At 48.5% G+C, this 15,000-nt stretch overlaps 1 protein-coding gene across 1 annotated transcript in view; it reads right to left on the bottom strand.

Annotated features, from left to right (window-relative positions):
- LOC144774146 (NACHT, LRR and PYD domains-containing protein 12-like) overlaps positions 1–15,000 on the bottom strand; it is a 669,012-nt gene that overhangs the window by 26,446 nt on the left and 627,566 nt on the right. The window contains exons 9-10 of the mRNA XM_078659165.1: positions 11,810–11,980; positions 6,605–6,778 (exon numbers count right to left, since the gene is read on the bottom strand). Coding sequence (XP_078515291.1) covers positions 6,605–6,778; positions 11,810–11,980 — 345 coding nt within the window. The remainder of the gene's footprint in view (positions 1–6,604; positions 6,779–11,809; positions 11,981–15,000) is intronic.

Here is a 15,000-nt window from a genome sequence, read left to right as displayed (position 1 = left end):
CCAACAGCAGAAGAGAGGAGATGCACTGAAGACAAGAACTGAGTGCAATACACTCCTGTGATCCTCTGAACCTGGGGAGATCTGTCCAACAGCAGATGAGAGAAGATGCACTGAAGACTAGAACTGAGTGCAATACACACCTGTGATCCTCTACACCCGAGGAGATCTGTCCAACAGCAGAAGAGAGAAGATGCACTGAAGACAAGAACTGAGTGCAATACACTCCTGTGATCCTCTGCACCTGAGGAGATCTGTCCAACAGCAGAAGAGAGGAGATGCACTGAAGACAAGAACTGAGTGCAATACACTCCTGTGATCCTCTGAACCTGGGGAGATCTGTCCAACAGCAGATGAGAGAAGATGCACTGAAGACTAGAACTGAGTGCAATACACACCTGTGATCCTCTGCACCTGAGGAGATCTGTCCAACAGCAGAAGAGAGAAGATGTACTGAAGACAAGAACTGGGTGCAATACACACCTGTGATCCTCTGCACCTGAGATCTGTCCAACAGCAGAAGAGAAAAGATGCACTAAGGACAAGAACTGAGTGCAATACACACCTGTGATCCTCTGCACCTGAGGAGATCTGTCCAACAGAAGAGAGAAGATGCACTGAAGACAAGAACTGAGTGCAAAACACACCTGTGATCCTCTGCACCTGAGGAGATCTGTCCAACAACAGAAGAGAGAAGATGCACCAAAGACAAGAACTGAGTGCAATACACACCTGTGATCCTCTGCACCTGAGGAGATCTGTCCAACAGCTGAAGAGAGAAGATGCACCGAAGACAAGAACTGAGTGCAATACACACCTGTGATCCTCTGCACCTGAGGAGATCTGTTCAACAGCAGAGTGAGAGAAGATACACTAAAGACAAGAACTGAGTGCAATACACACCTGTGATCCTCTGCACCTGAGGAGATCTGTTCAACAGCCGAAGAAAGAAGATGTACTGAAGACAAGAACTGAGTGCAATACACACCTGTGATCCTCTGCACCTGAGGAGATCTGTCCAACAGCAGAGAGAAGATGCAGTGAAGACTAGAACTGAGTGCAATACACACCTGTGATCCTATGCACCTGAGGAGATCAGTCCAACAGCAGTGAGAGAAGATGCACTAAAGACAAGAACTGAGTGCAATACACACCTGTGATCCTCTGCACCTGAGGAGATCTGTCCAACAGCAGAGAGAAGATGCACTGAAGACTAGAACTGAGTGCAATACACACCTGTGATCCTCTGCACCTGAGGAGATCAGTACAACAGCAGTGAGAGAAGATACACTAAAGACAAGAACTGAGTGCAATACACACCTGTGATCCTCTGCACCTGAGGAGATCAGTCCAACAGCAGTGAGAGAAGATGCACTAAAGACAAGAACTCAGTGCAATACACACCTGTGATGCTCTGCACCTGAGGAGATCTGTCCAACAGCAGAAGAGAGAAGATGGACTGAAGACTAGAACTGAGTGCAATACACACCTGTGATCCTCTGCACCCGAGGAGATCTGTCCAACAGCAGAAGAGAGAAGATGGACTGAAGACTAGAAATGAGTGCAATACACACCTGTGATCCTCTGCACCCGAGGAGATCTGTCCAACAGCAGAAGAGAGAAGATGCACTGAAGACAAGAACTGAGTGCAATACACACCTGTGATCCTCTGCACCGAGGAGATCTGTCCAACAGCAGAGTGAGAGGAGATGCACTGAAGACAAGAACTGAGTGCAATACACACCTGTGATCCTCTGCACCCAAGGACATCTGTCCAACAGCAGAAGAGAGAAGATGCACTGAAGACAAGAACTGAGTGCAATACACACCTGTGATCCTCTGCACCTGAGGAGATCTATTCAACAGCAGAAGAGAGAGATGGAGCACTGAAGACTAGAACTGAGTGCAATACACACCTTTGATCCTCTGCACCTGAGGAGATCTGTCCAACAGCAGAAGAGAAGATGCACTGAAGACAAGAACTGAGTGCAATACACACCTGTGATCCTCTGAACCTGAGGAGATCTAGCCAACAGCAGAGAGAGAGAAGATGCACTGAAGACAAAAACTGAGGGCAATACACACCTGTGATCCTCTGCACCTGAGGAGATCTGTCGAACAGCAGAGAGAGAAGATGCACTGAAGACAAGAACTGAGTGCAATACACACCTGTGATGCTCTGCACCTGAGGAGATCTGTCCAACAGCAGAAGAGTGAAGATGCACTGAAGACTAGAACTGAGTGCAATACACACCTGTGATCCTCTGCACCGAGGAGATCTGTCCAACAGCAGAAGAGAGAAGATGCACTGAAGACAAGAACTGAGTGCAATACACACCTGTGATGCTCTGCACCTGAGGAGATCTATCCAACAGCAGAGTGGGAGAAGATGCACTGAAGACTATAACTGAGTGCAATACACACCTGTGATCCTCTGCACCTGAGAAGATCTGTTCCACAGCAGAAGAGAGAAGATGAACTGAAGACAAGAACTGAGTGCAATACACACCTGTGATCCTCTGCACCGAGGAGATCTGCCCAACAGCAGTGAGAGAAGATGCACCGAAGACAAGAACTGAGTGCAATACACACCTGTGATCCTCTGCACCCGAGGAGATCTGTCCAACAGTAGAAGAGAAAAGATGCACTGAAGACAAGAACTGAGTGCAATACACACCTGTGATCCTCTGCTCCTGAGGAGATCTGTCCAACAGCAGAGAGAGAAGATGCACTGAAAAAAATGTGTACGTGTCCCTTCACTATGATGCGTTCCCCCCAGACCACCCCCAGAGAATAAAGAGGGCCTCGGCGCCCCCCGCAGAGAATGAAGGGGGCCTCGGAGCCCCCCAGAGAATGAAGAGGGCCTCAGAGCCCCCCCGGGGAATGAAGAGGGCCCGGAGCCCCTCGCAGAGAAGGAAGAGGGCCACCGAGCCCCCTCAGAGAATGAAGAGGGCCTCGGAGCCCCCCCCGACAGAGACTGAAGAGATGAGATGGCGATGTAATCTTGTCTCATTCACCAATAATATTGAAATTCATGACATAAATTAAATGGTTATGTGACGTTACTCCGCAAGCCGTTACAACGCCAAACCTTACTGCGACTTGCTGTCGGGGGAGCACGGAAGTTGGAATAGATTAATTTTCTATTCCACCTCCAGTGTGTGCAACAGTAGGGAAGGTGTTGGAGTTAAATCTAACACCTTCTCCCCACTGCTTCACAACTTTTTCATTGCAATAGAATGCGGGGTAAATGCATGCGTTGTAACGGTTGCGGTGTGAACTCTGTTTCCCAAAATAAATGCCTGCTATTTAAAAAACATCATTAGTAAAACAGCTACATCTCTGAAGGTTTTAAAAAATAAATAAATGCAATGCCAAATTATGGCAAAAGAAAATTACTATTGCAATCCGAGGCCAGACCTATTGACCCTCCCTGTGCCTTTTCATTTTCTTTTAAGCCTTGCATGGGAGGGCAAATAATTTCAATTATTCCTATTTTTGATGAGGTCCGAGTCTAGTCCTGATACATTAAACTCCAAGCGTGATATGACGCCGTGCCAGGACGTGGTTGAGTGGTCCTTCTTCTGTGTTTATCTTTGTCGCCTCCAGGTGAAGAGAAGCATTGGCAGGGGTGCTTCTTCCTCTTTAAAGGAATTACATTGAGTGATAATAGGTCAGCTAACGAGAGAATATACAAAGATGCCTCCTGTCCTATGTGCTAATCTCAGCAGCGCTGCTGTCTAAGCACACTATGAACCTCAGCAGCTCTGCTGTCTAAGCACACCGTGAACCTCAGCAGCTCTGCTGTCTAAGCACACCGTGAACCTCAGCAGCTCTGCTGTCTAAGCACACCATGAACCTCAGCAGCTCTGCTGTCTAAGCACAGAGTGAACCTCAGCAGCTCTGCTGTCTAAGCACAGAGTGAACCTCAGCAGCTCTGCAGCCTAAGCACAGAGTGAACCTCAGCAGCACTGCTGTCTAAGCACAGAGTGAACCTCAGCAGCTCTGCTGTCTAAGCACACCATGAATCTCAGCATCTCTCCTGGCTAAGCACACCATGAACCTCAGGAGTTCTGCTGTCTAAGCACAGAGTGAACCTCAGCAGCACTGTTGTCTAAGCACACCATGAACCTCAGCAGCTCTACTGTCTAAGCACACCGTGAACCTCAGCAGCTCTGCTGCCTAAGCACACCATGAACCTCAGCAGCTCTGCTGTCTAAGCACACCATGAACCTCAGCAGCTCTGCTGTCTGAGCACACCAGGAACCTCAGCAGCTCTACACTCTAAGCACACCGTGAACCTCAGCAGCTCTGCTGTCTAAGCACACCATGAACCTCAGCAGCTCTGCTGTCTAAGCACACTGTGAACCTCAGCAGCTCTACACTCTAAGCACACCGTAAACCTCAGCAGCTCTGCAGTCTAAGCACAGAGTGAACCTCAGCAGCTCTGATGTCTAAGCATACAGTGAACCTCTGCAGCTCTGCTGTCTAAGCACACTGTGAACCTCAGCAGCTCTGCTGTCTAAGCACACCATGAACCTCAGCAGCTCTGCTGTCTAAGCACCCCATGGACCTCAGCAGCTCTGCTGTCTAAGCACACCATGAACCTCAGCAGCTCTGCTGTCTAAGCACACAGTGAACCTCAGCAGCTCTGCTGTCTAAGCACACCATGAACCTCAGCAGCTCTGCTGTCTAAGCAGAGAGTGAACCTCAGCAGCTCTGCTGTCTAAGCACACAATGAACCTCAGCAGCTCTGCTGTCTAAGTACAGATTGAATCTCAGCAGCTCTGCTGTCTAAGCACACCATGAATCTCAGCAGCTCTGCTGTCTAAGCACACCATGAACCTCAGCAGCTCTTCTGTCCAAACACACCATGAACCTCAGCAGCTCTGCTGTCTAAGCACAGAGTGAACCTCAGCAGCTCTGCAGTCTAAGCACACCATGAACCTCAGCAGCTCTGCTGTCTAAGTACACTGTGAACCTCAGCAGCTCTTCTGTCTAAGCACACCATGAACCTCAGCAGCTCTTCTGTCCAAACACACCATGAACCTCAGCAGCTCTGCTGTCTAAGCACAGAGTGAACCTCAGCAGCTCTGCAGTCTAAGCACACCATGAACCTCAGCAGCTCTGCTGTCTAAGTACACTGTGAACCTCAGCAGCTCTGCTGTCTAAGCACACTGTGAACCTCAGCAGCTCTGCTGTCCAAGCACACCATAACCTCAGCAGCTCTGCTGTCTAAGCACACCATGAACCTCAGCAGCTCTGCTGTCTAAGCACAGCTGAACCTCAGCAGCTCTGCTGTCTAAGCACACCATGAACCTCAGCAGCTCTGCTGTCTAAGCACACTGTGAACTTCAGCAGCTCTGCAGTCTAAGCACACCATGAACCTCAGTAGCTCTGCTGTCTAAGCACAGAGTGAACCTCAGCAGCTCTGCGCTCTAAGCAACCATGAATCTCAGCAGCTCTGCTGTCTAAGCACACCATGAACCTCAGCAGCTCTGCTGGCTAGGCATACTGTGAACCACGTTCTGCAGCCGGCTACGTCTTTCATCTCACAGATAATCCTCTCCGCATCCTGTTCTACCATTCATCTTATAGCTGCCCCTCTGTGCAGTCCGCTCTACTCTTCATTTTACAGCTGCCGCTCTCTGCAGCCTGCTCTACCTTTCATCTTACCACTTCCCCTCTCTGCAGACTGCTCCTCCTTTCATTGTACAGCTGCCCCTCTCTGCAGCATGCTCTACTCTTCATTTTACAGCTGCCCCTGTATGCAGCCTGCTCTACCTTTCATCTTACAGTTACCTTCTCTGTAGCCCGCTCTACATTTCATCTTACAGCTGCCTTTGTTGTAGCCTGCTCTACCTTTCATCTTACAACTGCCCTCTCCGCAGTCTGTTTCTTCTTCCATCTTACAGCTGCCTTCTTTGTAGTCTGCTCTACCTTTCTTTTTACAGCTGCCCTTCACAGCAGCCTGCTCTACATTTCATCTTACAGCTGCCTTTGTTGTAGACTGCTCTACCTTTCATCTTACAGTTGTCCCTCCCGGTAGCCTGCTCTGCATTTCATCTTACAGCTGCCCTTCACAGCAGCCTGCTCTACATTTCATCTTACAGCTGCCTTCTCTGTAGCCTGCTCTACTTTTCATCTTACACTAGCCCCTCTCTGTAGCCCACTCTACCTTCCATCTTACAGTTGCCCCATTGTGCAGCCTGCTCTGCCTTTTATCTTATAGCTGCAATTCCTTGGCCTCGTATCCAGCAGCAGGTCTGTTAACAGCAGGGAGACTGGTGGGTAGGCGCCCTCACTGGAAGGAACAGACCTGCCCTCTGGTTAAGACCTCTTTCATTTTATCCCAAATACCCGAGAAACAGACTTTAAAAAGTGCCCCTCGGCACCATGACAGGGGCTTCTTTGGGGTTTGGGTACCCCCACTTCACAAACCTGACTTAGTTCACAAATGTTATTAATGGGAGCTTTTCTCACAACATTAACAGAAAAGAGACAATCATGTAAACATTTCAAGGCATTTCTAAAATATATGTCTGAGCCCCACCTACGATGTATATTTAGAAATCAATGACGTGATAAGAACTGCTCAGCTCTGTACCTCAGTGTCTGTAGTTTGCAGTTTGGATGTTTGAGGCCTTCACACAACTCCTTCACTCCAGCGTCTCGCAGCTCTTTATTGCAGCCCAGGTCGAGCTCTGTGAGAGATGAGTTTGTTTCCAGGACAGAGGCGAGGTCTCCGCAGCATGAATCAGTGAGGGAGCAGCCCCTCAACCTGCAGGAGAGAAGAGACATGGAGAGGAGTAAAGCAGAGCACAGACAGGGGCGTCACAACTTCAGTTTTATCTTCATTTCCTTCCCGTCCTTGACTTACTCCCCTCTAGAGACACATCCCACCTCACACATCCAACACGCCCTGTTTATATAGGAACCTCATGGGGGGGTTCTCAGACTAGCAGAGGCGGAGCTGAATGGACATAAATATATTAATATATGTTTTATGCTGGACACGCTGCTGTGGTGTAAATGGTAAAGTCACAACTTTAGCAGTCGTTGCAGTGACCTGTCTATTAATACACGGCTTGTTATAACGGGCTTCTGATAAGAAATCATCACCCATTGGTCTGTTAAAACGTAGTTCACGCTTTGCTTCCGCCCTCCGCAGCAGACAGCAGGGTACTCAAAGGCCTGTGCACATTGTCCACCTCCGCCTAAAAATAGTTCCCTGATCTTCAGTGACAAACCGGATTTAAAATGTGTTCTTTATTTTAATATTGATTTTAAAGACTGGTTATTTCTTTTTTCCTGGACCCTGGTTGCCCAGTTAGATGATGATTTATTTTCAAGATAAAAAGTGTTAAATGACATTGCAGCTGATTTTTCTTGGAGTGCTTGGTTAGATGGTGATGTAATCTTGTCTCATTCACCAATAATATTGAAATTCATGACATAAATTAAATGGTTATTTGACGATACAACGCATGCCATCACACCTCATGCCGTTACAACGCCAAACCTTACTGCGACTTGCTGTCAGGGAATCACGGAAGTTGGAATAGATTAATTTTCTATTCCAACTCCAGTGTGTGCAACAGTAGGGAAGGTGTTGGAGTTAAATCTAACACCTTCTCCCCACTGCTATACAACTTTTTTGGTGCAACGGCATGCAGGGTAGAGGCATGCGTTGTAACGGTTGCGGTGTGAACTCTGTTTCCCAAAATAAATGCCTGCTATTTAAAAAAACATCATTAGTAAAACAGCTACATCTCTGAATGATTTAAAAAATATATAAATGTAATGTCAAATTATGGCAAAAGAAAATTACTATTGCAATACCATCCGAGGCCAGACCTATCGACCCTGCTTGTGCCTTTTCATTTTCTTTTAAGCCTTGCATGGGAGGGCAAATAATTCCAATTATTCCTATTTTTGATGAGGTCCGAGTCTAGTCCTGATACATTAAACTCCAAGCATGATATGATGCCGTGCCAGGACGTGGTTGAGTGGTCCTTCTTCTGTGTTTATCTTTGTCGCCTCCAGGTGAAGAGAAGCATTGGCAGGGGTGCTTCTTCATCTTTAAAGGAATTACATTGAGTGATAATAGGTCAGCTAACGAGAGAATTTACAAAGATGCCTCCTGTCCTATGTGCTAATCTCAGCAGCGCTGCTGTCTAAGCACACTATGAACCTCAGCAGCGCTGCAGTCTAAGCACACCGTGAACCTCAGCAGCTCTGCTGTCTAAGCACACACCATGAACCTCAGCAGCTCTGCTGTCTAAGCACACCGTGAACCTCAGCAGCTCTGCTGTCTAAGCACACACCATGAACCTCAGCATCTCTGCTGTCTAAGCACACTGTGAACCTCAGCAGCTCTGCTGTCTAAGCACACTGTGAACCTCAGCAGCTCTGCAGTCTAAGCACACTATGAACCTCAGCAGCTCTGCTGTCTAAGCACAGAGTGAACCTCAGCAGCTCTGCTGTCTAAGCACAGAGTGAACCTCAGCAGCTCTGCTGTCTACGCACATCGTGAACCTCAGCAGCTCTGCTGTCTAAGCACAGAGTAAACATCAGCAGCTCTGCTGTCTGAGCACACTGTGAACCTCAGCAGCTCTGCTGTCTAAGCACACCATGAACCTCAGCAGCTCTGCTGTCTAAGCACACCGTGAACCTCAGCAGCGCTGCTGTCTAAGCATACCGTAAACCTCAGCAACTCTGCTGTCTAAGCACAGAGTGAACCTCAGCAGCTCTGCTGTCTAAGCACAGAGTGAACCTCAGCAGCTCTGCTGTCTAAGCACACTGTGAACCTCAGCAGCTCTGCTGTCTAAGCACACAGTGAACCTCAGCAGCTCTGCTGTCTAATCACACAGTGAACCTCAGCAGCTCTGCTGTCTACGCACACCGTGAACCTCAGCAGCTCTGCTGTCTAAGCACACAGTGAACCTCAGCAGCTCTGCTGTCTAAGCACACCGTGAACCTCAGCAGCTCTGCTGTCTAAGCACACCGTGAACCTCAGCAGCTCTGCTGTCTAAGCACACACCATGAACCTCAGCAGCTCTGCTGTCTGAGCACACTGTGAACCTCAGCAGCTCTGCTGTCTAAGCACAGAGTGAACATCAGTAGCTCTGCTGTCTAAGCTCACCGTGAACCTCAGCAGCTCTGCTGTCTAAGCACACTGTGAACCTCAGCAGCTCTGCTGTCTAAGCACAGAGTGAACCTCAGCAGCTCTGCTGTCTAAGCACACCATGAACCTCAGCAGCTCTACTGTCTAAGCACACCATGAACCTCAGCAGCTCTACTGTCTAAGCACACCATGAACCTCAGCAGCTCTGCTGTCCAAGCACACCGTGAACCTCAGCAGCTCTGCTGTCTAAGCACACCATGAACCTCAGCAGCTCTACTGTCTAAGCACACCATGAACCTCAGCAGCTCTGCTGTCTAAGCAGACCGTGAACCTCAGCAGCTCTGCTGTCTAAGCAGACCGTGAACCTCAGCAGCTCTGCTGTCTAAGCACACCATGAACCTCAGCAGCTCTGCTGACAAAGCATTCCATGAATCTCAGCAGCTCTGCTGGCTAAGCACACTGTGAACCTCAGCATCTCTGCAGTCTTAGCACACAGTAAACCTCAGGAGCTCTGCTGTCTAAGCACACCATGAACCTCAGCAGCTCTTCCGTCTAAGCACACCATGAACCTCAGCAGCTCTGCTGTCTAAGCACACCATGAACCTCAGCAGCTCTGCTGTCTGAGCACACCGTAAACCTCAGCAGCTCTGCTGTCTAAGCACAGAGTGAACCTCAGCAGCTCTGCTGTCTAAGCACACTGTGAACCTCAGCAGCTCTACACTCTAAGCGCACCGTAAACCTCAGCAGCTCTGCTGTCTAAGCACAGAGTGAACCTCAGCAGCTCTGCTGTCTAAGCACAGAGTGAACCTCAGCAGCTCTGCAGTCTAAGCACCCAATGGACCTCAGCAGCTCTGCTGTCTAAGCATACCATGAACCTCAGCAGCTCTGCAGGCTAATCACAGCGTGAACCTCAGCAGCTGTGCTGTCCATGCAGACCATGAACCTCAGCAGCTCTGCAGGCTAATCACAGAGTGAACCTCAGCAGCTCTGCTGTCTAAGCACAGAGTGAACCTCAGCAGCACTGATGTCTAAGCACACCTTGAACCTCAGCAGCTCTGCTGTCTAAGCACACCATGAACCTCAGCAGCTCTGCTGTCTAAGCACAGAGTGAACCTCAGCAGCTCCGCTGTCTAAGCACACCATGAACCTCAGCATCTCTTCTGTCTTAGCACACCATGAACCTCAGCAGCTCTGCTCTCTGAGCACAGAGTGAACCTCAGCAGCTCTGGAGTCTAAGCTCACCATGAATCTCAGCAGCTCTGCTGTCTAAGCACACCATGAAACTCAGCAGCTCTGCTGTCGAAGCACACTATGAACCTCAGCAGCTCTGCTGTCTAAGCACACCATGAAACTCAGCAGCTCTGCTGTCTAAGCACACCATGAACCTCAGCAGCTCTGCTGTCTAAGCACACCGTGAACCTCACCAGCTCTGCTGGCTAGGCATACTGTGAACCACTTTCTACAGCCTGCTACGTCTTTCATCTCACAGATAATCCTCTCCGCAGCCTGTTCTACCATTCATCTTATAGCTGCCTCTCTCTGCAGCCTGCTCTACTCTTCATTTTACAGCTGCCCCTGCATGCAGCCTGCTCTACCTTTCATCTTACAGTTACCTTCTCTGTAGCCTGCTCTACCTTTCATCTTACAGTTACCTTCTCTGTAGCCTGCTCTACCTTTCATCTCACAGTTTCCCCTCTCTTCAGCCCGCTCTACCTTTCATTTTACAGCTGCACCTCTCTGCAGTCTGCTCCTCCTTTCATTGTACAGCTCCACCTCTCTGCAGCCCGCTCTACCTTTCATTTTAAAGCTGTTGCTCTCTGCAGTCTGTTTCTTCTTTCATCTTACAGCCGCCTTCTTTGTAGTCTGCTCTACCTTTCATCTTACAGCTGCCCTTCACAGCAGCCTGCTCTACATTTCATCTTACAGCTGCCTTTGTTGTAGCCTGCTCTACCTTTCATCTTACAACTGCCCTCTCCGCAGTCTGTTTCTTCTTTCATCTTACAGCTGCCTTCTTTGTAGTCTGCTCTACCTTTCATCTTACAGCTGCCCTTCACAGCAGCCTGCTCTACATTTCATCTTAAAGCTGCCTTTGTTGTAGACTGCTCTACCTTTCATCTTACAGTTGTCCCTCCCGGTAGCCTGCTCTGCATTTTATCTTACAGCTGCCCTTCACAGCAGCCTGCTCTACATTTCATCTTACAGCTGCCTTCTCTGTAGCCTGCTCTACTTTTCATCTTACACTAGCCCCTCTCTGTAGCCCACTCTACCTTTCATCTTACAGTTGCCCCATTGTGCAGCCTGCTCTGCCTTTTATCTTATAGCTGCAATTCCTTGGCCTCGTATCCAGCAGCAGGTCTGTTAACAGCAGGGAGACTGGTGGGTAGGCGCCCTCACTGGAAGGAACAGACCTGCCCTCTGGTTAAGGCCTCTTTCATTTTATCCCAAATACCCGAGAAACAGACTTTAAAAAGTGCCCCTCGGCACCATCTTTGGGGTTTGGGTACCCCCACGTCACAAACCTGACTTAGTTCACAAATGTTATTAATGGGAGCTTTTCTCACAACATTAACAGAAAAGAGGCAATCATGTAAACATTTCAAGGCATTTTTAAAATATAAGTGCGAGCCCCACCCACGATGTATATTTAGAAATCAATGACGTGATAAGAACTGCACAGCTCTGTACCTCAGTGTCTGTAGTTTGCAGTTTGGATGTTTTAGGCCTTCACACAACTTCTTCACTCCAGTGTCTCCCAGTTTATCGCCGCCCAGGTCGAGCTCTGTGAGAGATGAGTTTGTTTCCAGGGCAGAGGCGAGGTCTTCGCAGCATGAACCGGTGAGGGAGCAGCGCCACAACCTGCAGGAAAGAAGAGGCACGGAGAGGAGTAAAGCAGAGCACAGACAGGGGCGTCACAACTTCAGTTTTATCTTCATTTCCTTCCCGTCCTTGACTTACTCCCCTCTAGAGACACATCCCCACCTCACACATCCGACCACGCCCTGTTTATATAGGAATCTCATGGGGGGGTTCTCAGACGAGCAGAGGTGGAGCTGAATGGACATAAATATATTAATATATGTTTTATGCTGGCCCTTTGCTGTGGTGTAAATGGTAAAGTCACAACTTTAGCAGTCGTTGCAGTGACCTGTCTATTAATACACGGCTTGTTATAACGGGCTTCTGATAAGAAATCATCACCCATTGGTCTGTTAAAACGTAGTTCACGCTTTGCTTCCGCCCTCCACAGCCTACAGCAGGGGCACTCAAAGGCCTGTGCACATTGTCCACCTCCGCCTAAAAATAGTTCCCTGATCTTCAGTGACAAACCGGATTTAAAATGTGTTCTTTATTTTCATATTAATCTTAAAGACTGGTTATTTATTTTTTCCTGGGCCCTGGTTGCCCAGTTAGATGATGATTTATTTTCAAGATAAAAAGTGTTAAATGACATTGCAGCTGATTTTTCTGGGAGTGCTTGGTTAGATGGTGATGTAATCTTGTCTCATTCACCAATAATATTGAAATTCATGACAGAAATTAAATGGTTATTTGACGTTACAACGCATGCCATTACACCTCATGCCGTTGCAACGCCAAACCTTACTGCGACTTGCTGTCAGGGAATCACGGAAGTTGGAATAGATTAATTTCTATTCCAACTCCAGTGTGTGCAACAGTAGGGAAGGTGTTGGAGTTAAATCTAACACCTTCTCCCCACTGCTATACAACTTTTTTGGTGCAACGGCATGCAGGGTAGAGGCATGCGTTGTAACGGTTGCGGTGTGAACTCTTGTTTCCCAAAATAAATGCCTGCTATTTAAAAAACGTCATTAGTAAAATAGTTACATCTCCGAATGATTTAAAAAAATAAATAAATGTAATGTCAAATTATGGCAAAAGAAAATTACCATTGCAATACCATCCGAGGCCAGACCTATCGACCCTGCCTGTGCCTTTTCATTTTCTTTTAAGCCTTGCATGGGAGGGCAAATAATTCCAGTTATTCCTATTTTTGATGAGGTCCGAGTCTAGTCCTGATACATTAAACTCCAAGCATGATATGACGCCGAACCAGGACGTGGTTGAGTGGTCCTTCTTCTGTGTTTATCTTTGTCGCCTCCAGGTGAAGAGAAGCATTGGCTGGGGTGCTTCTTCCTCTTTCAAGGAATTACATTGAGTGATAATAGGTCAGCTAACGAGAGAATATACAAAGATGCCTCCTGTCCTATGTGCTAATCTCAGCAGCGCTGCTGTCTAAGCACACACCATAAACCTCAGCAGCTCTGCTGTCTAAGCACACTGTGAACCTCAGCAGCTCTGCTGTCTAAGCACACTGTGAACCTCAGCAGCTCTGCAGTCTAAGCACACCATGAACCTCAGCAGCTCTGCTGTCTAAGCACACCATGAACCTCAGCAGCTCTGCTGTCTAAGCACACTATGAACCTCAGCAGCTCTGCTGTCTAAGCACACTATGAACCTCAGCAGCTCTGCTGTCTAAGCACAGAGTGAACCTCAGCAGCTTTGCTGTCTAAGCACACCATGAACCTCAGCACCTCTGCTGTCTAAGCACACCATGAACCTCAGCAGCTTTGCTGTCTAAGCACACCATGAACCTCAGCAGCTCTACTGTCTACACACACCAAGAACCTCAGTAGCTCTACTGTCTACACACACCATGAACCTCAGCAGCTCTACTGTCTACGCACACTGTGAACCTCAGCAGCTCTGCTGTCTAAGCACACCGTGAACCTCAGTAGCTCTGCTGTCTAAGCACACCATGAACCTCAGCAGCTCTGCTGTCTAAGCACACCATGAACCTCAGCAGCTCTGCTGTCTAAGCACAAAGTGAACCTCAGCAGCTCTGCTGTCTAAGCACACTGTGAACCTCAGCAGCTCTGCTGTCTAAGCACACACCATAAACCTCAGCAGCTCTGCTGTCTAAGCACACTGTGAACCTCAGCAGCTCTGCAGTCTAAGCACACCATGAACCTCAGCAGCTCTGCTCTCTAAGCACACTGTGAACCTCAGCAGCTCTGCAGTCTAAGCACACCATGAACCTCAGCAGCGCTACTCTCTAAGCACACAGTGAACCTCAGCAGCTCTGCTGTTTGAGCACACTGTGAACCTCAGCAGCTCTGCTCTCTAAGCACACCATGAACCTCAGCAGCGCTACTCTCTAAGCACACAGTGAACCTCAGCAGCTCTGCTGTTTGAGCACACTGTGAACCTCAGCAGCTCTGCTGTCTAAGCACACCGTGAACCTCAGTAGCTCTGCTGTCTAAGCACACCATGAACCTCAGCAGCTCTGCTGTCTAAGCACACCATGAACCTCAGCAGCTCTGCTGTCTAAGCACAAAGTGAACCTCAGCAGCTCTGCTGTCTAAGCACACTGTGAACCTCAGCAGCTCTGCTGTCTAAGCACACACCATAAACCTCAGCAGCTCTGCTGTCTAAGCACACTGTGAACCTCAGCAGCTCTGCTGTCTAAGCACACACCATAAACCTCAGCAGCTCTGCTGTCTAAGCACACTGTGAACCTCAGCAGCTCTGCTGTCTAAGCACACACCATAAACCTCAGCAGCTCTGCTGTCTAAGCACACTGTGAACCTCAGCAGCTCTACTGTCTAAGCACAGAGTGAACCACAGCAGCTCTGCTCTCTAAGCACACTGTGAACCTCAGCAGCTCTGCAGTCTAAGCACACTGTGAACCTCAGCAGCTCTGCTGTCTAAGCACACTGTGAACCTCAGCAGCTCTACTGTCTAAGCACAGAGTGAACCTCAGCAGCGCTACTCTCTAAGCACACAGTGAACCTCAGCAGCTCTGCTGTTTGAGCACACTGTGAACCTCAGCAGCTCTGCTCTCTAAGCACACTGTG

This window comes from Lissotriton helveticus, chromosome 8, assembly GCF_964261635.1.
Source record: "Lissotriton helveticus chromosome 8, aLisHel1.1, whole genome shotgun sequence".
In the NCBI taxonomy this organism is placed as follows: Eukaryota; Metazoa; Chordata; class Amphibia; order Caudata; family Salamandridae; genus Lissotriton; species Lissotriton helveticus.
This window is presented reverse-complemented; position numbering and strand designations above follow the sequence as displayed.